This window comes from Monodon monoceros, unplaced genomic scaffold, assembly GCF_005190385.1.
Source record: "Monodon monoceros isolate NGI ecotype Baffin Bay Population unplaced genomic scaffold, NGI_Narwhal_1 Super_Scaffold_2, whole genome shotgun sequence".
NCBI lineage: Eukaryota > Metazoa > Chordata > Mammalia > Artiodactyla > Monodontidae > Monodon > Monodon monoceros.
This window is the reverse complement of record NW_021703776.1, coordinates 19,617,043-19,641,978: the sequence shown is the minus strand read 5'-3', so window position 1 is coordinate 19,641,978 and position 24,936 is coordinate 19,617,043. Positions and strand designations below refer to the sequence as shown.

The 24,936-nt window shown below is 37.4% G+C and overlaps 1 protein-coding gene across 1 annotated transcript in view; it reads right to left on the bottom strand.

Moving 5' to 3' along the window:
• The window catches only part of FBXL13 (F-box and leucine rich repeat protein 13), a 165,190-nt gene extending 141,354 nt beyond the window's left edge, over positions 1-23,836 (bottom strand). Inside the window, exons 1-5 of the mRNA XM_029234023.1 lie at positions 23,750-23,836; positions 16,409-16,476; positions 15,141-15,295; positions 13,864-13,973; positions 11,434-11,601 (exon numbers count right to left, since the gene is read on the bottom strand). Coding sequence (XP_029089856.1) covers positions 11,434-11,601; positions 13,864-13,973; positions 15,141-15,295; positions 16,409-16,476; positions 23,750-23,836 — 588 coding nt within the window. The remainder of the gene's footprint in view (positions 1-11,433; positions 11,602-13,863; positions 13,974-15,140; positions 15,296-16,408; positions 16,477-23,749) is intronic.
• Positions 23,837-24,936: the final 1,100 nt, after the last annotated feature.

Below are 24,936 nucleotides of genomic sequence, written 5' to 3'. Positions count from 1 at the left end.
AGTTCCCTATGGGATATGAGCACGGGCAAAGCCCTCTGTAGGATTTTCTGCATTCACTTCTTACATTTTCCTCTACTGGGATGCTTGTTTTCATCTAAGAGCCATAGGTGTTTAAAGCTGGAAGTGATCCTAGAAGCTATCTAGCCCACCCTCATTTTACAGAAGAAACTCCGAATACATACATACTTTTTGCTGGGAATTTTCAAAGTCTTTAAACTGAGGGTAAGAGAACGTAGATGTCCTGTGGGAGGTCAGCAAGCTGACAGAGCCAGCAGGGCTGCATGTAGAATCCAGTCTTCCTGACTTTCTCTTCAGTGGCTTCCTGTCATTCAGCCATCTAAATTCAATATATTAAAAACAGTAACTTCTAGTGAGAAATTACGTGTGCTGGGCATTGTTCTAAGCACTTTGTGTGTATTAACTCATTTAATCCTCACAATAGCAAGTGCAGGAGATATTATTATTATCCTTTCATTACAAATGAGACAGCTTAGAAACAAGAAATTAAGCAAGATGCCCAAGGTCATGCAGCTAGTGACGGAATCAGCTATCTAGACTCCAGAGCACACTGTCAGTCTCCATGTAGCTGCCTCTTTCTGTGCTGTAGTTTTTCATCTTACAAATAATGTATCATTTTGCAAGGGTGGTTCCTGCTAAAATTAATGTAGCATCTTCTACAATTTAAAAGTCATGAAAACTTTATTTCAAAATCATTTGTAAACTTCTTAACTTAGGTAGTGTTACTGATTAGGGCTGAAGTGATGAAAGCCAGGTCTATGGGCACAGCAATCTCATATCCAAAATAAACTGATCCTAAAGCAATTTTTAGATGTTGGGCTTCATCTGCTTTTTCACCCACACCACAGATTGAGCCAACACACACATAGTTCTTTGATGGAGCAGTGTGGTTTTGGAAGCTCCCTTATCTGAAGTTCATACAGTACATGCCTAAGAAACTTGGAACCACTCTGCTTTAGTGAATTGAGGTCAGACTGACCTCTGAGGTTATCAAAACATAAACTCAAAAAGTCATTGAGACTACTCTTTTGTTTTAGAATTCCAAGTAATTTAATCTAACAGGCCTGAACCATCTGGTTTCTCTCCTGCAACATGGTACAAGTTTTAACGTTTTTCTAGGGACTTTTTTCCCCAAGTGAGATGAGTCATCAACAGTATAAAATCTGAAGGTGATTTTACAAGTCTTTGCAAGTCCACACACTATTATCTTTTACAAACAAACAAAAAGTTACAGTTGTTTAAAATGAAAGACAGCCCTAAGATACTACTTATATTATTAAACTAATCAAGCACTTTTTCATTTTAGGACAACTGCATTACTTGACTAGATTATTTAGACTTTCCAAATTCATCAACATAAGGGTTTTCTCTGTATTGCTTGTCAAACTACACACATACAAAAAAAAAAAAGTTGCATTTTCATGGAAAATGATCTTTGCCAAACCTCCCAACTAGCTGAGTTTGACGGATAGTGTATGAGCTCTACCATCTAACAAAGCAGCCTTTCGTAATGGGTAAATGATACTAAGGAAAATGATAGTGAAACAGAACCTGACTTGTTTTCATGAGTTGATGCAACTGAACCCAAAAAGCAAGGCTACAGTTTTCCAAGTTAGGTTCAAATTGTATCGCAATAATTGAAACTGATTGCTGTTTTCAATTATTCCTCCAAAACATTAGGCAGTCTAAATATACAAATCTCCATTTTGAAAACTAACACTTCCAAAAACTTTAAAGTTTAGATCCAGCTCACATTACATTTTTATGTTTTGTCTCTTAAGTCCCTGAGAATTCACTGACCAGAGAAGTCACCAAATTAAATGCCATTTTAAAACTATGATTTAAAAAATTAATTCTGCAAATCTATTGCATTAATAAGCTTAATAAACCCAACTGTTTAAGACAGGAGTGTTAGAATCATTAATTTCCAATTTTATAATATTATATAAATTCACTCTTTTATTACCTGTACATTTTAATGGATATTCTTGACAATTTATTTGATTGGGAAAAATTTGAGACTATCTCCAAAAATAATTCTGTGCTTTAGTGTCATGTCATGATTGAGTAATTTTTTAAAGTTACTTTTGTATTTTTTTAAGGGTAGTACAACCGGACAGATGTACTGAATATAATGGTTCTTTTTTTTTTTTAACATCTTTTTTGGAGTATAATTGCTTTACAATGGTTTGTTAGTTTCTGCTTTATACAAAGTGAATCAGCTATATGTATACATATATCCCCATATCTCTTCCCTCTTGCGTCTCCCTCCCACCCTCCCTATCCCACCCCTCTAGGTGGTCGCAAAGAACCCAGCTGATCTCCCTGTGCTATGTAGCTGCTTCCCACTAGCTATCTATTTTGAATATAATAGTTCTTAATTATTGGTTTTCGTTTCACAATTATTTTACTCATATGTACACATATTATAAATGATTATTTTACATATATCAATATAATTACATATATATGTGTGTGTGTATATTCTTATTCTGTTTCTTTAGAATTCTCCAAGAGGAAAAACCAGAGTGATATAGAGGCTATAATTTTACCCAAGTAGTCAGGAAAACCAGATTCTGGTCTCAGTTTTGTAGTTGTCTGGCTTTGGGGATGTCATTTAATTTCCCAGATCCTCAGCTGTCCCTCCTGAGAAAGGTAATAGCTCAGCACAAAAATCTCTATGTTCTTTTCTAGATCATGCTATGGTTTGAGCACTCTGACAGACTCTATAAATCTGATCCCAAAAGGGCTCAATATCATCCCACAAAGAGGTGGGGGTGAGAATTAGGGTGGAAGGAGGGACAGGAAGGCTGATCATAACCCATGACGTGATATCATAAAGAAATATTTAAAATGCAAAAACTGGCACTGATTTTCATTGTCCTGAGCAAAATCCCCAGTAATTCTACATGTTTCCCATATCCTGATATGAGATTTTTCCAAAGTGAATCCAAACGTCAATTAATTCAACATAAACTCATCTCTGTAAGTTTAGAGTTTTGTCCGGGTAATGAGAATGCGGAAGTCTTAAAAATCAAGGGCCAAGAGGGTTGAAACTGCCCAAGGTCGTATTGCTGGTGAGTAGCTAAGGCAAGATATGAACCTAGTTCTCCTGAGCCCTATGCCTGGACTTTTAATCATATTATCAAACCAAAAGACTTCTTATGAGAAAGGATGCAAGTTCATAGCTCATCATAACTGTTGAAGTTTCCATGTACAAGTTTCTGTTAGGGCCCGGATCACATTATAAAGTGGTTTACTGGCTCTGGGTTCTGTGGTTCTTTATTAGTTGGCATTTTTAGTTTCTCTGAACTGGAAGACAGAAGAGTATTAAACCAGAGTTCCTCTGCAGCAACTATGTATTGACTTCTTAAACATCTTCTTGTTTCTTATCTGTTGTAATTGTTATTTTGCTTTTCACTGAAACCAACATTTTTTTCTGACAAGGAGGAATGCCCTTTTAAATACTGTCTGATAACTGGCAGTTCAAATCCACCTTCAGTGAGGCTGATTGCCCAATTATCTCACCCAATCCCCCACTCAAAGTCCCCTCCTGCCCATAGCAATCTTGCAGTTAGACCTGGCCTAGTGACAAAGTTCTAACCTAAAGCACATCACTGAAATTCTTGACTGTGGGGTCTTGGGGAGACTTTGGCTTTCCTAATAAACAAAGGTAGAGAACCATTTGCCTTCTACCACTGTGATTTTCCCCCTTCTCCTGGCCTGGTGAATGAATATGAGGCTGGAAGAGGAGTAGCCGTATTGGAACCACGAGACAATAAGCAAGAGGATACTAAGGACTGTGGAGTGAAAAGATAGAAAATTTCCACTTTTATTGGCATCATGGAGGACCAGCCCTGGATTGCCTTCCTCTGGACTTTGTGTTATAGGAAAAAAATAAGCCCTTATTTCTTTAAGCCCCACTATCAGTCAGGTTTTCCTGTATTGGTAGGTGAAGGCAGTATAAGCTGATACCTTAGAGAATTACTAGACCCAGAATGTTGTGCATAAAATAGCTACTTTGAAGCACACTGAAGTGTTTGCATCCAGTCAGCTTCTGAGGCTAGGCACTTAAATGTTTTTATGCTCTCCTTAAGTCATCTGTATGGAGGCCCATAAAAAGAAAGGTGCTGTGTTCTTGAGACCTAAAGATCTTTCAGAAACTTACCCCTTTTCTCTTGTTTCAATCAGCCCTAGGATTATTTTTCAGTTATTGAAAGCTTACCTTTTATGTCTATTCATCAATAATTGTTTAGAGATTTGACTGTCACACGCACAAGAAACAGCCTGAGGAAAACTTTGATGTTTTTATTCTAGATCTGCACCATCTTTCTTAACCTTGAATTGGAGCAGCACAGTATAATTTCTTAAATGACATACTCATTCACTTGATAAATATTTTAAAATATTCTGTATGCTTGTAAATCAGGGAATATAATATGAATAAGACATACTCCTAGACATCCAGGAATAATCTAGTATGTGTATACCATTGAGTGCCTTGACTAACAGGCAACAAAACCATGTTGAGAAACTGTCTTGTATTTGAAGTTCATTATGCAACTTTCTGTCGACTACTCCTCATTGACTCAAAACTGATATTAATAATGGCCTGAAAATAGCCTTCATCACTACCCATGGCAGAAATTAGAGAAAAACATCTAATATAAATATTCTACATTATATAGGCAAAATGCCCTTAGAACAGAAAAGGAAGCAAAGATGGGTATGGATGGTGCATTTGAAAAGAGGGTACAGAGATCAGGAGAACAGGATTGAGGAAAGGGGTCAGGAAGTAAGCTGAAGGAGTTCCTACCTGATGGCATGTATTTTCTCAGTGAAGAAGGATGGAAAGTGAAGGTGAAGGGCAGTGAAGTGGGGGATTTAGCATGAAAAATCGAAGAGTGGTAATAGTCTGCTCAGGGTACCATAACAAAATACCATAGATTAGGTGGCTTAAACAACAGAAGTGTATTTCTCATAGTTTTGGATGGTGGGAAGTCCAAGATCAAGATTGTGTCCAGTTTGGTTCCTGGTGGGAGTTTTCTCTTTTCTGCCTTCTTGCTGTGTACTCACATGGCGGAGAGAGAGCGCTGGTGTCTCTGCCTCTTCTTATACAGGCAACCACCCTATTGGATTAGGACCCCAACCTCATGATTTAACCCTAATCATCTCTTCACAGGCCCTATCTCCAAATACAGTCACATTGGAAGTTAGGGCTTCAGCACAGGAATGGGGAGGGGAGGACACAAACATTTAGTCCATAAATAAGAGCTTAAACAGTCTCTGTAAGAAATGGAAGGAAGAGACCCATAGAAGGATAGACAGGCATTGTTTGGAGCGACTGAAGTTAAATACCACTCAGAAAAACCACCAACAGTCTTCCACTTCCAGCCATGATAAGGTAATGGTACGAAACTATCCTTCCCACCATATATAACTAGAAAAATGGACAAAATATGTGAAACAACTGCTTTCAGACGTTGGACAACAGTCATCACAATATTCGGATCTGTGAAAGAAGGATAATAAATGAGCTGAGACTTATGATAGCCCAGGCTTTCTGCATGGAGACATTTTTTGGTTGCTTGTGAGAGAAAGAGTGCCAGGCAGTCTCACTAAGCCAAGGAGATAGAACCCCAGTGGGATTCAAGGATGTTGAGGTTGCTGGAATTTATCGGCAAAGTACTGGAAAAGTGGGAGTTACACAGAAAAGATAGCTTGAGAAGTCTGCATAGGGATCCTTGCATCTTTGCATTTTAAACAATGTGTGTGCAGGGGACACTCCATGAGGCTGAACAAAAAAGTGACTACTGGGGACAAAACATCTGTGGAGAATTTGTAAGCAGAACAACTACTATAGTTCGTACGGGATTGGAAAATTTACAAATTGTGACAAATCAGAGTACAGACATGCCACAGAACACTTGGGGCATTCAGTAAAGACCCAGGAAGGTCACGTGATAGGAGTAAGGAAAAACTAGCCTAGAGTATAAGTTATTCTAGTCTTTCCTTAACAAAGCTTAAGTATAAGCTGAGAAAAGATGAAGCTTATCTTCAAGTAAGTTAACTGACTACAAAAACCAGTTCAACACTTCTTAAAAATAACAACATAATATACTCAACAGTGTAACTTACTAAACATCCAGCATATAATTAAAAAATTAATATATCTGTAAAGAAGGAAAATCTGACACAACACATAACCAAGAGAAAAATTTAGAATGTAAACACACAGAGAAATTACAGGGATAATAAAACTAGTAAACAAGTTTTTTAAAACAGCTATTATAAAAATTCTCAAGGATTTCAAAGAAAAATGAGAGAAGTGGAGATTTTTTAAATGAACCACATAAAACTTCTAGAGATGAATACAACATCTATAGTGAAAAAATTCACTGGAATGGCTTAATAGCAGATTAGACACTGACTGTTTTTTTTCCCTAAACAAATACTGTTTAATTATTTTGGAAGGAGGCAGTCAATAAAAACAAAAAAATCCCTACTATAAAACTAGGCAAATGCCACTAATGACCAGTGATTTTCTTGCTGTACATTATGAGGAAGTTATCATTTATCGTGCCCTTCCTCTCTGCACCTTTCTGAGATGTTTCTAAACTCAGAATTGACTACATGCATTTTTATCCCCTTTTAAGGTAGTTGAAGAAAAAGGAGGTTAACAAAAGCTATTAAGAATTTTAAAATATGCTAAGTTCATCCTACTTACAAAATTCAGCAGTATGTTGCAGGCTATCTATTATGCAAATTGTTGGTGCCTTTTTTTTTGCCAGTTTTGGTGAGTAATTAAACAGAAGTTAATGGCTTTTTAAAGACAGTTGCATATTTACTGTGCTGAACTTGAAGACATGGCAATAAACACTATTCATAATGAAGCACAGAAAGAAAAAAAAAGGCTTAAAAAATGAACAGGAACTCAATGAAATGTGGGACAATATTAAGTTGTTTAATATATGTGTAATCGTTGTTCCAGAAAGAGGAAGAAGACAGAAAAATATTTGAAGAAATAATGGCTGAAAACTTTCCAAATTTGCTGAAAAATATAAACATGTATATCCAAGAGTTCAATGAATTCCAAGAAGGATAAACACAAAGAAAACTACAAGGCATATCAAAATCAGATTGTTAGATTCAGTAATAAAAAGAAAAATCTTCAAAGCAACAAGAAAGAAGAAGACATACATACAAAGGAAGAAAAAAATATTCCACTGATTTCTCATTTAAAATAATGCAATCCAGGAGACAATGGAATGACATCTTTTAAATGGAATGAATGAAATTTTTAAAAACCTGTCAGTCTAGAAGTCAATGTCTAGAGAAAATCTCTCTCAGAAACAGAGTAAAAATAAAGACTTTTTCAGAGAAATACAAGTTGAGAAAATTAAGCACCAACAGACAGACATGTGCTTCAAGAAATGTTAAAGGAGGTCCTTCATGCTGAAGGAAAATAGTTCCAGATGAAAACTCAAATCTAAACCAAAAGAAAGAAGACCAGAATCAACCTATTTGTGGAAAAATAGAAAATACTTTTTTCTGAGTTTTAAATTTCTTTAAAAGATAATGAACCCTGGGCTTCCCTGGTGGCTCAGTGGTTGAGAATCCACCTGCCAATGCAGGGAACACGGGTTCGAGCCCTGGTCCGGGAAGATCCCACATGCCGTGGAGCAACTAAGCCCATGCGCCACAACTACTGAGCCTGCGCTCTAGAGCCCACGAGCCACAACTACTGAAGCCTGCTTGCCTAGAGCCCATGCTCCACAACAAGGGAAGCCACCACAATGAGAAGCCCGCGCACCGCAACAAAGAGCAGCCCCCACTCTCCGCAACTAGAGAAAGCCCGCGCACAGCAAGGAAGACACAACCCAGACAAAAATAAAATAAAATAAATTTATATTAAAAAAAAAGATAATGAATCCCTTCCACTACCCTTTTGCTTTCTTCTTTCAATACAATTCAGTCTTAAAGCCATTAGATTGGTCCAAGCAAAGCAGGCATCCATGCCAGGGTAAGGGGCGCAGAGGGGGCTCCGTTGGCCCAGAACAGGGCATCAGAACTAGGGTACATAAAGGGGAGCATCCACTCAGTGGAGCAGCCTTCCTTGCACAAAACAGGTGAGGAGGGTGTCCCCAAGGAGGAATGTCCCAGAGTAGAATATCAGAGCCCCAGTGGAAAAAGGAAGACAAAAGAAGAAGCATGGCTCACTGTGGGATACTGGTGTCCAAAGTAGATGGAGCCCAAGAAGAGGACATCTGCCCAGCACAGACAGTCAGAGAACAAGCAGACTGAGAAGGGCATTCGTCCACATAGAAGTATAATGTAAGATGTTGAAGTCTGCAAGGAATGAGGAGGAAGTCCCTAAGGAGGGGGCAGCCACTGTGGGATGTCAGAACCTGAGCAGGACAAGGAGGGGGAACCGAGGAAGTGAAACCCTGTATAACATACCAGGAGCTAAGTGGGATGTGGAGAGTGGCTCTATTGGGGGAGGAGGGTGGCATGTGGTGACAGAGCCTACTCAGTATAAGGTGGGCATCCCCAAAGAGGGGCAGCCCATGCATGGAGCGTCAGAGCCTGAGTAGGGTAAGGAGGGCATCTACATAGGAAGGTACTCAGTGCAGAGCGTGTTAGCCCAAACAAAGTTAGAAAGGCAACTACATAGGAGGAAAAGCAACTGGCATAGAATGTCAGAGCCCAAGCAGTATGAGGAGGGCCTCTGCATGGCAAGGGATGTCAAAGCCTGAGCAGGATGAGGAAGGTATCCACACAGGGAGGGAACAGTGGCAGCCACGTGTGTGACTGCTTCCACACAGGTGGAGTGATCAAATAAGTAAATACATGAATAATGAGAGCTGGGATTCTCACTGTTGGAGAAGGACATTGCAGATATGTAAAAGGAGAAGACTAGTACGAGCCCTGTGGTGCTAAATTGGACCTGGAAGTATCCACATACAGTTTAGGTTTAGTTTAGGTTTTTTAGGTATATAGAGGTACATAGATATGGGGGGAAATATGTATATGTGTGTTCCTACTTACAGTCTCTAGTTCTGTCTACTGAGAAGGCATGGGAGAAGCAACACTTCAATGGTGATGAACACAGATAGAGTTCAAATCTTGGTTCCTATGTACAATTCTCCATTAAAAGGGATTCAAAGAGTCCTAGAGAAATGACCTATCCAGGGTGGAGCACAGAAAGTACAAGAGGAGCCTGGGACATCACGCTGTGCTATAAAGTAAGGAAGTGCTCAGAGGCTGATAGTTACACATCAAAGGGACAGAGAAGGCAACCTGAAAGGACTCCCACTGAACCTGGAACAGTTTGAGCTCCAAAATAAATAGTGATAGTAATGGATTATAACCCATTGAATAAAATAGAAAACCATGAGTCCATACTGATATAAATAAACAAAAAGTTTGATAAGGAATGGGTATATTTATACAATTGTCAAGTACCTACCCACGAAATGCACAGCCATTACAAAGGGGGCAGCTGAATAGTGGAGAAGCCTAGCAGACACCACTTTCAACAAGCAGCCGCCGTGAAATCACCAATCCTGGGCAAATCCAAATCCTGTGCCACTGGTAGGATGCAGTGAGAAGAGCACAGCATGATGTCCGTGGTATTGTCAGGAAATATGCAGAGCCTGAGTCTATTCTTGAGGAAACATAAAACAAGCTCAAATTAAGAGATCTTCTCCAGTAAACCTGGCCTGATCTTCATGTCAAGCGAATGAAAATTAAAGAAAGGCAGACTAAAGGAGAGGAAGGGCCATGATAATCAACTGTTCTGTGTGATTCTGCACTGCATCCTTTTACATTATTGGGATAATTGGGGATACCCAAATTAGGTCCGAGGATTTTGATGGCTGACTGTAAGAGGATGCCCTTGTTTATAGTAAGTACACCAATAATATTTAGGGGTGATAGGGCATCGTGTCAGCAACTTACTCCCAACTCGTTCAGGAAAAAAAGTTCTTTGTGTTGTACTTGCAACTTTTCTGTTTGAGATTGCTAAAAATGAAAAATACATGCTGAATAAAATATAATTGACTGTTTAAAGCAAAACTAAATTCTAATGTAGGGTTTATAAATACATAGAAATAAAATGCATGGCAATAATAGCATGAAGCACAGGAGGGGGGAAGTGAAAGCATACTCTTGTTAGGTTCTTACATCATATGTAAAGGGATAAAAAATTAGTCTAAGGCATAAAGTGCAGTAAATTAAAAATGCAGCTGCTTACGATGTAAATAAAGAAACAGCAGTCAAAACGTTGGAGTTCAAAGACAAAAAGCAGCTGCATAAGTGTAGGAAGGAGTGTGATATGGCTTAGAAAAATAGCTAAGAATGACATATTAATATGACACAAAAAGAGAAATAATTAGGGCAACAGTAATAGACTCTGTTACTTAAAGCTTTAAAATTTCTCTCATCAGAAGACTCCATGGGCAAAATTGAAAGCAAGCATCAAGTGTAGGGGAAAACATCTCAAATACATTCCAGGAGAAGGGTGAATATTACCAGTATATAAAGAGCTATTATGAACGGTAAGAAAATTATAAGAATTCCAATTTAAAAACAAGCAAGAGATGAACAGGCAATTTATAAAGAGGAAACAGTAGACAAAAATGTCCTCATCCTAACTCTATGCCATATATAAAGTGCAAGATTAGATATAAATATAGGTGTAGATATCTTGTTTCCCAAAATAACTTGAGCTGAAGTCTCTACATTTAGAAGGATGGATTTAATACATGGAATTTTATAACGTAAATCTGCCATCAACCAGAATAAGACGATATTTTACAACTCTTCCACCATTTATCAGGTAGTCCCACAAAGTAGAAATTGCTTATTTATCAAAATAGGAAAGAATATAACCAGTAGTTGGAATTATGGCTTATATTTCAGAGATCAATTCAATGAGTTGTAAGCTATAGATACATGATTCTTGTTGTTATGAACTCATGATCTATGGAAGAAAGATGATAGGCATAAATATTTTAACTAACTGAAAGGTGCAATATGACAAGCCCCATTTATATTCTGGAGTGTAGATATAACGTTAAGATTAAAAGATTAGGGATTAGAGATTAAAAGCTAAGCATTGGGTTATCTAAAATCTGTTGTACCTTACATGACAATATATGCTTGAAGGAGGAAGGAAAGAAAGACATTCCTTTCATTCTTATTTACTATAGCTTTAATTTCTCCATTTTTGATTGTTATAACAATTTACAGCCATCCAAATTGATGACTTCCAAAAAATGAAATAGCCCAAAGCTAGTTGTAAAAAATATTTTTCTTCAAAATATGGCTTCCATCATTCATGCAAGGTTCATAAAACCACTCTTTAAACAAACATTGTGAAAATAACTAGTTAAGATATGAATTCATACGAACCTGCAATACTGTTCTTTTGGGTAACTGTGAAACGTCAAATTCAGGAATCTCACCTACAAGAAAGACTTCAGACACATTTTGTTGAGGAGAAATGTATTCTTCTTTAGAATTTACTCTGAGCTTTAACTTGCTTCTCCATTTTTTAAATTGAAGTTCATGCTTTAACATCTGCCATGAAAATAATTTACAAATTCCATGGAACTCTTGTAAGGATTAAATGAGATGATACATGTAAAACACAATGCTTGATCATAGCACCAATCATAGCACCAATTAAACATTATTTATTATCATCATTGTCATTATATAAATTATCATTGTCCGGAGCATGTGTAATAATGTGTAGTCTCAGAATCACCATTATAGATCATTTCCACCAGTTGTCATACAACATTGGCATAGGCAGTCACCTTGAAGATGTGGTCCAGCCTTCTCTTTTAGAGATGAGGAAGCTGAATCCCAGAGAGTCAAGGTTCTGGTAATGCCAGAACTGGCATGTGGGGCATGGAAGGGTGAGGGTTAGCATGGAGCTATAGAAGGAGAGTTAGGGGAATTGCCCGGCAGTCCACTGCTTAGGACTCTGTGCTCTCACTGCCCAGAGCCTGGGTTCAATCCCTGGTCGGGGAACTAAGATCCCACAAGCCACATGGTGTAGCCAAAATGAAAAAAATAAATTAAAAATAAAAATAAATAAATAAATAAATATTTTTAAAAAGAGAGAGTCAGAAGAAAGAATTTGGAGAATTGCCTAATCTGTCATTATAGGAAGTCCCCATTTTAACTTTCAATACATTCCTTAAAACTGCATAATCAAGAAAACACCCAAAGGGTAAATAAGTGTTGTACCCATACAAGCACACACACACACACACACACACACAATTTTGATGTAATATATGGATATATTAGAGCCTAAGGAAGAGCAGACATTGGAGAGCTAGCACGTAGAAGTGTTCCCTGCCTCTCCTCCCAGCAGACACCTGCCATCCTTACTCCACCCTAGTGAATACTGGCCTAGTAATATTGTTAGGCCAAGATAGCACATAGCTAAAAGAAAACATTTTCTTTAACTATTTAATACATATCTATGTTGAGGATATTATTATCATATATATTTATATATATCAACTACTACAAAACATTGTGCTCAGTGTATGGGGATGGTTAAGAGAACAATACTGCCTGCTCTCAGGGATGTTCAGTTTAAGGGGATGTAAAAGGGGCAGCCTGGTCATGCACAGTTACCTTTTCACCATTAGACAATTAATGACCAGGCTAGGGGCCAGGTCAAAACATTAGCTTAGTACAAGAAGTGGTGGAAAACACAGAATGACCAGACTAAAACAGTGGTACCCAAAGTACAACCGTTTAACTGGCAACGTTGAAAATGTAGTCCACAAAAGGCAGGTGCTAGAGGACATCCGGTAAGAACACCAGTTCAATACCAGGGGATGGTAAACTTCTAGAGAGTAAGAATGATCAATGCTTTGTGCGTCTCAGTCTCCTCCGCAGACTCTAGCACTGTTTCAAGCATTATGTGAGTAATAAATCTTTTCTTACTCTCTTGGTACATACGTAGTATCGTCAGTGTCAATATCTGAAACAATCTGGGGTGAGAGGCATTGATCTTCCCCTCCACAGGGCAACCATAAAACAAGGGGGTTAATTTCTTCCTATTTTTCTCTTTCCTATTTATCCCAACTTTGTATTTCAAAGAATATTAATAAAACGTTACCTACTAAATAATGTAACTACAAAAAATTCCAGCATGTTTCTATGTCTGTTCCTACTAGTTACTATGAATATTTTAAAACAACATTAAATGATAATATACTGTACTGATAGCTAAAGCAAACTAGAGATACTTTTAAGTTTGGAGGAGTTTGCTTGGATCCTCTGTTTTGATTGATTTAATTCCTAATGGGTGTCCCAGTTAAGAATGATCCTTTAAATTTAGCAATTTAGTAGTTTAAAAAATAATTTAGTATTAAGATTATAATTTATTAAATTGAATGTTGAAAAGAATAAATAGCAATTTAATCTTATCTGGAAAAGAATAAATTTAGTCTTTATCATTTATTTCTCTGTTATAATCATATCAAACAGTTTCTCTTCCACTTTAGACATCTGTATCCACCTAAACACTTGCTTAAACAAAAAATCTTGGTGTCTTTATCAATAAATTTAAACAAAATGTTAAAAAGATTTTTCCTTGATGTTCATAGTTCAAATGAAACAACAAAATTTTTTAGGAAATATTTTGGGTAGCTGAGGTGACATTTAAATTACTAAGTTAAAAGAACAAGGACCCCATTAAAAGTATATAATATTCAGGACTTTAGTGTTTTCCACACAGCATTATTATCTGAGGCAACATCAATGTAACAGCAAAATTCAGTTTCTAAAAAAACTGTTTCCAATATGCCATACCAGCTCATCTTCTCTCTCTTTATACTTATGTCTTGCTTTATCCCTCCATTTAGTTAGGATAATTATCAGCTTGTAGCAGTAGAACATCTGTTGTACCCGCAGTAGTGTATCTGAAGAAAGTGCATTAGATTACTGTATATAGTTAAAGCTGCTCTCAGAAAACAAAGTGTTTAATATTCTATCATGTTTATAATATGAACCAATGTTGCATCTAATAGTTTTTTATTTTAATTACATATGAAATTACTTTTGACAGCAGTAGATAGTACTCCTGAGACTTTATTAACCTGTAAACATCACCTTTGCCCTTATAAATTAAGATATAATAGATGCAATAAAATGTCAAGATATATATCATTTCTTTTTTAACAAATCTGTTCTTTATAAAACCAGAACTTCCAAATTTATTCGTAGAGATACAATCATGAGGTAGTATTCTGATTTAGTTAAATACCCTATGATTAAATAGATTGTTCCATATATATATATGTATATATATATATATATATATATATATTTTAAACCAGGGGTCCAAAGCTCAAACATAGGGACCAGGCTGGGAAGGAGGATGATTAAGGCAGGCCTTGGAGACACCACTCTTAGATAATTGTTTCCTCTCAGAAATAGAGACCCACTACCCTTATGTTAAAACCATCAGAGGGTCCACTCTGAGGTACCAACAGGAGCCAATCAAGAGGAAGTGATTCTCTGATTTGCAGCAGCCATAAACAAATCAGTATCTAGTGAGCTGGATAAAATCTCTATTCTTGCTCCTAAGAGCACATACATTCACTGTCCACTCATTACAACTATCAAGGGTTTAAGTAAAACTTAAACTTATTTTTCTTTAAGTTTTCTCAGGTATTCATTAAATGAAATATCTATAAAGAATGAAGAGCTCTCTACAAAAATAGTCAGTTTTGATATCTATCAATCTATCTATATCTATACCAGCTCTCTGTTATGTAAAAAAGTTAATAGTAGATCCCTATTTATATTGAAACTTGTATATATATATATATATATATATATATATATATATCACACAAATACATACAGAATTTTATTTTAAATATGCTGTTTTCTATTACACTAAAACCCTTTGAGACATATCTCATTAAATATTTTAAATTAGTGGCTTTACATTTCATGACAATCCTCTAGACATAAAAATAATAAAAAAAAATCTTTAGTACAAATTATGTTTAACTGTTAAGTTTGTTGAAACTTTGGATACATGAAAACAAAAAACCAATCGTTACTATGTAAGGATTTACCTTTAAGTCGTTCTTTTCGACCTTTCACATAAGAGTACCAGTGATGAAATACACATCTTTTAAGTCTGAAATTGTCATATTCTATTGATTTTTCCATTTTTTCAGCCAGAAGTTCATCTTCATTTGTAGGAGGTATTGCTATCTTTCTCCACGTGCTGTAAGCAGAAAATACAGAAACATAATATTTTGATGTTATGGCAATACATTAGTAAATAAATTGAGAGAGAGAAGAAGAAATACACTGGGCTTCCTTTACCTCCTCAAGAACCACAGCATGAAAGAAATTGTTATTTTTATTGTTTTATTTACAGCCAGTCCTTGCATTTCCTTTAAGCTTGCACTTCTCTTGTCTACATTTCGAAAGCCCAGAAGGCTCTGAAATCTAAAAGTTTTTTTTTTTTCATAACCTATTTAAGGGCAAAGCTAGACCTGACCTAAACTAATTTTGCATCAAAACCTCTCTGAATCTGACACATAGCTGTTCATAGTCTTTCTTCATTTTTCTTAGTAAGAATATACATATATGTTTTACTGTTGAAATACTAATATGTTCAGATATGTTTGGTTCCAACGTGCCATCCCAGACACCACTGAACATGTTATACAGTACACAGTATGTGCAGAGATTTCGTTTCTAAAAATTTTTCTTAGAAAGGAAATCTAGATTCCAAAACATGTTGTCTCCAAGGGCTTCAGATAAGCAGATTGTGGACCTATACTTTCAATTTTGAAGTTCTATTTAAAAAAAAAAAGTGACACCTCAAAGAAGTAAAGAACATCTTTTAAGTAAGTAAAAACCAATTAAATATTAAAGAACTATATAATACAAAATGGTGGAAACAAGATTAAATAGGTAGGGACTTCCGTGGTGGCACAGTGGTTAAGAATCCACCTGCCAATGCAGGGGGACACGGGTTCGAGCCCTGGTCCAGGAAGATCCCACATGCCTTGGAGCAACTAAGCCCATGCGCCACAGCTACTGAGCCCCCGCACCTAGAGCCAGTGCTCCACCACAAGAGAAGTCACCGCAATGAGAAGCACATGCACCGCAATGAAGAGTAGCCCCCGCTCGCTGCAACTAGAGAAAGCCCGCCGGCAGCAACGAAGACCCAATGCAGCCAAAAATAAACACATTAATTAATTAATTAAAAAAAAAGATTAAACAGGTAAAATCACAACTGGCCAAAACTGAGCTGTTCTTCATCTGGAGAATGTCAAGAATAAGAACACAAAGAGGAAGAAATAGTGTATAAAAATCATGTTCTTACTAAAAGTGGGTCTTCAGTAAACGTCCAGTATAAAAAGTACATGCTTTTATCATTAATTCTGGAGTCACCTAAAATAAAGAAATGAAATAAAAAGCATTAGAAATAAATGGAATGCACAGGCTACCTCTGGAAGATGTACAAGAGAATGAGAGCGATGGTTGCATTTGGGAAGTAGAATAAGGCAGTAGGGAGACAGGAACAGACTAGAAGAACTATATACCATTTATATATTCTGGAATTTTATTGTGTATGCCTATTATCCATTTTTTTTTACAGTTAAAATCACAGCTTAAAATTTTCCCATTATATTGCACTTACTTTAAAGCATTTTCAGGTAAGTTACTATGGCATTATTATTATCAAGTATATTGATAGGAAATATTGATAGTTGTGGGTTGGCTGGTCACTATTAAGCTGAATGATTTTGCCTTCTCAAGGGTAGAAAATGAGGGAGGGATAAATTGGGAGATTGGAATTGACATATACACACTACTATATATAAAACAGATAACTAATAAGGACCTACTGTACAGCACAGAGAACTCTACTCAATACTCTGTAATGGCCTATATGGGAAAAGAATCTAAAAAAGCGGGTATATGTATATGTATAACTAATCCACTTTGCTGTACACCTGAAACTAACACAACATTGTAAATCAACTATACTCCAATAAAAATTTTTAAATAAAAATAAAAATAAATAAAATTAGGGGATGAGCCCAAACTCAAAAAAAAAAAAACAAACAAAAAAAGACTAGAAAATGAGATTCTCTGTTAAAAAAAAAAATACAAGAATGCCTCACTTGCCAAGCAGGAATAGGAAAACTATATAAATTAAAAGTCTAAACTGTGGAATATGCTGAAAGAGATGCAGATATCACTTGCAGTTATTCACAATAACACACATTAATGTGGGAATGGCTCACTGAGGCTTGCTGAAATCGTCTGTACCTTCTGTACATTCTTTAAAGAGTAAAGATATATTAACAGTAGGTTAACATAATATAGGTATCTTTACTCCACCTCAGTTGGACATCAAAGCTCTTAGGAAGGCAACAGCGGCAGCACTAAGCCTCCACCTTCAGATGGCTTCACAGGTTTGGGACAGAGACACTTGGATTTCTTGAATTCACACAGGACAGCTTTGAGATTCCCAGAAGCAATTGGTTGGAATTTTAAGGAGAAACCAACTTCCTGTGTTACGAAGATAGGGGCTAGAAGCAGTGAAATTTGGGATACTCCTATCAACACTGTTACTACCCCAGGATGGTGAGACCTGGGGAAATTTTGTAATAAATGAAAAGATAATGAAATACCATTACAAATCATTAATGCTAACTTACAAACAGGTACCGAATTTATGGCTCTTTAATGTCAGTAGTAATTGGTCCCATTACTTTTCTTTTTTGGCTGTGATGGGTCTTCGTTGCTGAGCATTTTCTCTAGTTGCGGAGAGCGGGGGCTACTCTTCGTTGCAGTGCGTGGGCTTCTCACTGCAGTGGCTTCTCTTGTTGCGGAGCACAGGCTCTAGGTGTGTGAACTCAGTAGCTGTGGCTCATGGGCTCTAGAGCACAGACTCAGTAGTTGTGGTGCACGGGCTTAGTTGCTCCACAGCATGTGGGATCTTCCCAGACCAGGGATCAAACCCATGTCTCCTGTATTGGCAGGCGGATTCTTAACCACTGTACCACCAGGGAAATCCCCCCATTAATTTTTAACTGTAAGTTACTCACTTTATTATATATGAGAAAATGGATGTATTTAAATAATACCTATAGAAAAAAGGTTTTACTTCTATACTTGATGTACCTAGTATAGTATAAGTTAATCATTAACTTCAGAATATAATTTTTGGTTTCTGGCATATTATAACATAATTTTTCTTCTGGTGGGCAATTCCTCTTTTTGCTCAGTTAATCCTTGAAATAAGAAATTATATATTAATTGTCTTAACACATCTTACCATATTTTAAAGCACCATGCCTTTATTTCATTCATGAGCTTTATTAATATCCCATATAGTATCATTCTAGAATAATGCTAGCAAAATAGTATGGAGTTTGCTATAGATTGAATGTTTGTGTTCCCTGTAATTCATCTGCTGAAACCTAATCCCCAGTGTGATGGTATTTGGAGGTGGGACCTTTTGGAGGTGATTAGGTCGTGAGGGTGGAGCTCTCATGAATGAGATTAGTGCCTTTAAAAAGGAGACCCCAGATGGGCTTCCCTGGTGGCTCAGTGGTTAAGAATCTGCCTGCCAATTCAGGGGACACGGGTTCGAGCCCTGGTCTGGGAAGATCCCACATGCCATGGAGCAATTAAGCTCATGTGCCACTACTACTGAGCCTCTTGTGCTCTAGAGCCTGTGCACCACAACTACTGAGCCCATGCGCCACAACTACTGAAGCCCACATGCCTAGAGCCCATGTTCCGCAACAAGAGAAGCCACGGAAATGAGAAGCCCATGCACCGCAATGAAGAGTAGCCCCTGCCCGCCGCAACTAGAGAAAGCCCACATGCAGCAACTAAGCCCCAACGCAGCCAAAAATAAAATAAATAAATAAACAAAAAGAGACCCCAGAGAGTTCCATTTCCCCTTCTGCCATGTAAGAGCATAGCAAGAAGATGGCAGTTTATGAACCAGGAAGCAGGCTCTCAAGACATCAAATCGGCCAGCACCTTGATCTTGGACTTCCCAGCCTCCAGAACTGTGAGAAATAAATTTCCCTTGTTTGTAACCACCAGTCTATGATATTTTCATTATAGCATCCTGAACAGACTAGAGTTTATTAATATGTGTTGAATGCATTAATTTAAATCCCTCCCAACTCTGAATTGTTTATTTTTCATAGGCTATAAAAGCTAATAGTAATAAAAACAATAGTAAAAAGGAACCATGTCTTTAATGCAGAAGTGAGCACAGTCTAACATACAGTACCATGGGCTGACATAAGTATTGGCTTTTTCATGCTGAGTAGTTTTCTTATTTTTTGACCTTCTGCAGATTATTGACAGACCATTTAATATTCAAGGAGCTTTTGTGCATGGAGGGAAACATTCACTGCTATTTGTATTTTAGAGCTCTGTTTAATAAACACATAGTTAATTCAGTACAACTTGGAAAAATCTATTTTTCTTACACATGTAAATGTTTATTGCAAATTTCATTAGGTAAAGTCCCTGAAACAACTTAAACTAAATTAAAAACTTACAAAGATGTTCCTTAGAACTCTTAAATGCCATACACAGCAGACACACATACATAAATGCTATATCATTAGCTATTATTACTTATTTTACATTTAAACTTATCCTAAAGTAAACAGTATGAATCTAGTTTGTATCTTCACTATTTCTATACTTCATTATTTTTATTCCTTCCAGATTACAGGAACACTTATTTTGATTCCTCCTCAGGAAACAATCTCCATCTCAAAAGAGTACTTTTGCAAACCAGCAAGGATATAAGATGTGGTTATCTTGTTTAGGGCACAAGATCTGTCTGCTTCTCCCAAGTTATTAAAACCCCAGCTCCTGGGTTCATAAAGTTAAGTTTCCTTTTCATAGTTAAGCTTTGGTTGTTATATCAGTAAGACTTTTTAAGTCCACATCTTTCATTTAGATTTTAGAGTTTTGTTACTCAGTGCTCTCTCTGATAGCATCATTTTAAAAGTCATATAAGGGAATGATCTCTAGGGCATATTGAGTGAGAAAAACAAGAAGCAGAAGGCTATATGTAGTCTGCTACTTCTGTGTAGGAAGTCAAGGGGGAGGGGAATACATGTATTTGCTCATATTAAAAAAAAAAAAAACAATGGAGAGATAAACTAAAAGCTACTAAAATTGGTTACCTAGAGAAAGGGATGGAATAGAGTAGATAAAGAGGCAGGAAAGGGAGCGATACTTCTCTGCGAACTCCTCATTTATTGTTTTGATTTTTGCTGTCATGTAATGTTACAAATAATTGAAAAAGCATAATTATATCAAAGAAAAAAAAAGATGACCATCGACACACAAAAAAGTATTATTTTAATGAAAATACCGGGTAAGATATATATATCTTAAAAGCAAAAAGAATTGCATAATTTTCTTAAACAGCTTTCCATAGTTCTTTGGTTAGTGGTCTTGTGGTATTGTTATTTCAAAACCATCATATGGGTGTTGTAGGATGAAACTAATAAGCAATTAGTTAATGTCAGGCATACCATGGGTGCCTCCTGATGCGATGCATTAGAAGGAACCCAACATCTCCTCTGCATTATTCTTGTCATCAGAGAAAAAGAAGGAAAAAAGAACCTGAATATCGAGTTTGTAGATCTAACTGCAAACTTGCAGGAAATACAAGAAACAGAACAAATGAAAGGATTCTAGAGGAAATGAGAATGTGGGACATTTTACATGACAGATGTTCTGTTTTCTTCAATAAATAAGTGGCGTGGGAAAAAAGAAGAAAGGAGAGGGCTTCCCTGGTGGCGCAGTGGTTGAGAGTCCGCCTGCCGATGCAGGGGACACGGGTTCGTGCCCCGGTCCGGGAGAATCCCACATGCCGCGGAGCGGCTGAGCCCGTGAGCCATGGCCGCTGAGCCTGCGCGTCCGGAGCCTGTGCTCCGCAACGGGAGAGGCCACAACTGTGAGACCCTCGTACAGCAAAAAAAAAAAAAAAAAAAGAAGAAGAAGAAGAAAGGAGAAATATTGCAGATGACAAGAGACATTAGATACATAACAAACCAAGTGTAATGTGCGGACCCTGTATGGATTTCAACTTAACAGAGCCATATGTGAAAAGGCATTTTCGAGGCAATTTGGAAAACCCAAATATGGACTGAATATGGAGTCTATATATATCTGAATGTAATCATCACTAGATGATATTCAGGAATTATTGCTCACTTCATTACATTTCATAGACAATTGCACCGTGCTATGTTCTCTAAAAACACCATTTGTTGTTAAAGATGCACACTGAAGTATTTATTGGTAAAGTAATACAATTCCTGGGATTTACTTTCTAATACTCCAGCAAAATGGGGGAGGGGAGAATAATTAACAAGATTGGCAAAATGTTGATTATTGTTTAAGCTGAGTGAAGGGGGATCATTATATATTCTCTCTACTTTTGAGTCATATTTAAATTCTTCTGTAATAAAAAGATGTTTTTAATGTTACAGATGCCTTTTCTTCTTGTAATTAGTAGGCCCACCTGGAGATTTCATTTCCTAAGAAATGAGAATCAAGTCTGTGAATTTAGTTTCCTCCTTACAATGGTTGATTCTTTAATCTTGGAACACACAGTTAAACTGTCTTTCTGTCTACTGTCATGAGAGCAGTTTCTCTCTTTTTTTTTTTTTTGTAACTGTTTGGCTTACAGTTTCTTGTATTCAGTCTTCTCTGTTTGCACAAATAGAAACAAATACATATTTATAAATAGACATGTCCTTGCTGTAGAGGACTTCATAGCGTGAGGCCATAAAAATGACTGCACGCTGAAACCATGCAAAGCAATCTTAATAATTCATGGGGAAAATTACAATTGTTTGTGATCTGTAAAATATTTTATCAAACCATTAAAAACTCTGACCGGCAGTTATAACTATAGGAAAGAAAAATGGGGGGGGGGAGCAAAGCTATGTTTATTTAGTATACTGTAATTTAAAATATTAGAAACATTGAGGATTAAAGTGTTTTATGTCTTTGTGGGGGAAAAAAAAACCTTCGTTTTTCTCTGAGGGTGAAAGAGAAATGAATTGTCTATCCAGCCTAGGTTGAGCCCTCTAAGCAATCCTAGGCACCTAGAGATTTACAGTTTGCAAAGTCATATCTATTTTCTTTTTTTTCTAACTTATGAAGTGGGCAGCCTTTCTATGCCTTGGTGAATTGTCATACTCCTTTCTAAATCTGGATCAGCTTCCAATATTTTGTGCTTTTAATGTCATGAAATAGCTCTATGAATTCCTTTTCAAATAAAACTTTAGATTTGAAGTAGCTACAGTGTCTCAGAATTCTGTGCAAACTTGTAAAGATTCTCTATAGGCTTCTAGCTAGACATTGGACACAATCTGATTGTGTTTTATAAGGTCATTTTCAAAATATTGATAATATTTACCCCTCTAGATCAGTGGTTTTTAATAATTTTAGTATCTTATAGCAATGATTTTCAAGCGTTTTTTCATGTGACATTATACTCAGTGCAGTACTGTTCTAGAGGATAAGGGGTGGGGAGGAGAGGACCAAGAATCCCATCCCCTGGGTCTTCTCTCCCCAGCTCCTGAGGTTGCTCCCAAACACCTCCAAGAACACAGTTTGCGGATATCTGCACTCCATAGTGGATCAAAATTCTGTGGTTGATAAAGTCTTTAAGACACCCACACACCATGATGCAGATCAACTATGATCAAACATATGGGTTCTTCCCAGTGTATTGGTGCCTCTGAATCATCCCAGGCTTGGCAGAAATATCCCATCCCTCTATTTCTGTCTCTCTGTTGTAGATCACTGATTAGGATCTGGTGTTACTCTCCACCCATCCTTCTAAATGATGCTTCACATTGTTCCTGGCTCTCAGCACCCACCGTGACCATGGCTTTGATTCTACTTTTCAGTGCCTGACGTCACCAGCAACTAGCCCTGCCTGTGCTCACTGAGACACCAGCCTGGGATCTAGAGGTATGACACATGGTCCCACACACGTCTAATTCGTGTTGCCCTTTCTCTCCCCACATGCCTTTTGCTATTTTAGCTTCTCTCAGGTGCACAGTCTTTGTTCTGAAAGTCTCCATATTCTGAATTACTTCCTTCCCCTCTTTACAGGATCAAAACCAGCTGTTGGAGCTGGTTGTTCCTTTCATTAACTTGGTCTGGTTTTTAAGTTAGGTCTCATTAATGTTTCGGCCATATCTTTGTGAGCAAAATTCCCAGGCAGATGGCAGAGAGAATGGAGGGGGTGTGGAATACAGAGGAAGTAGATTAGAACGGAAAGAAAATATCCTCCTTTAAAGCTTTCCATAATGCTATTTTTGTCATTATAAAGATACAAGAGAGGAGGAGAAGGAGAAAGGGGGAGATTTAGTAGAGAGATTTTGTCAGAAAGAGAAAGAATAACTGCCTGTCCAAATGCTTCTTGGAAATTTGGGGAGGTTTCTATGGGTGTGGCTTTGGGCATATGTGTGTGTGGGGGGTGGGATGTTTGTAAATGTGTATGTGGTGTTCTTTCACGTTTCTGAGTGGCCCCAATTTCAAAACCAGTGTGACCTCACACCTCTCATGAAATCTAAAATCTTTTTGAGAGCTTCCGTCCAAACTTAAGATGTATAGTGTAGAGTGTTTGGTTAATAATACTTACCAGCTGATCATCCAGTCCAAAAAGTTGTTCTACGTAAGTTTCCAACAGTCTCCGAATTTTGGGTTTCATTGATGGATCAATGCACATATCCCTTTAATAAAATCATAAAATGCAGTCAAAAATTAATTTCATTTCATAGTAATTAGTTCCATAATTAAATCAGTGATTTTAATGGGTGGGGGGAAGGGAAGGAAAAACAGTTCCCCTTGGGAGAGGCATGTCAGAATCACCTGGAGGGCTTTTTCAAATCACTCCCCCTCAGGATTCTGCTGTGCTCCCCAAGAAGCATCCTCATCCTGTCCTCATCCTCAACTTGAAATAAACTGCCCTGTGAGCACATGTTGTTGATGAGAGTGTGCTATGTTTCTAACTTAAGAACCAGTGGAGAAATTGTTCCTATTGAAGTTTGGGGGACTTAAAAGCCTATGGAGGGGAACTTCCCTGGTGGCGCAGTGGTTAAGAATCCGCCTGCCAATGCAGGGGTCACGGGTTAGATCCCTGGTGCAGGAAGATCCCACATGCCGTGCCGCGGAGCAGCTAAGCCCATGCGCCACAACTACTGAGCCTGCGCTGTAGAGCCCGCGAGCCACAACTACTGAAGCCCGCATGCCTACAGCCTGTGCTCAGCAACAAGAGAAGCCACCGCAATGCGAAACCCGCGCACCGCAAGGAAGAATACCCACCGCTCTCCGCAACTAGAGAAAGCCCGCGTGCAGCAACGAAGACCCAACACAGCCATAAGTAAATAAATTTATATAAAAAAAAATAATAACAGACTGAAAACTACTTGGGGTAACTAAATGTCCTAGCTCAATAAACAATCATGATGATTTTATATATATATATATATATATATATATACATATATATATATATATATATATATGCCTATGGAGGGATTCTTTGACAATCTTAAGATTGGAAACATTCATCAGCAAGACCTTTTTTGATAGCATACAAGGAGTGTTTTACCTTCAAAATAAAATATCTCCCTACCATAAATCAAAACAATACTTACCAGAGAAGACTTTAAGACCATTTTCCATTACAGCAGTGATCATTTTCTCTAAATACCTCAGGGGATCCTCAGGACATGTAACAAGTAGACCACATAACAGAGCCTGGGAAAATGAAATGGAATCAGTGTTTCTGGATTTGCATGTTCTTACTAAGCAAGAGACTTTCTG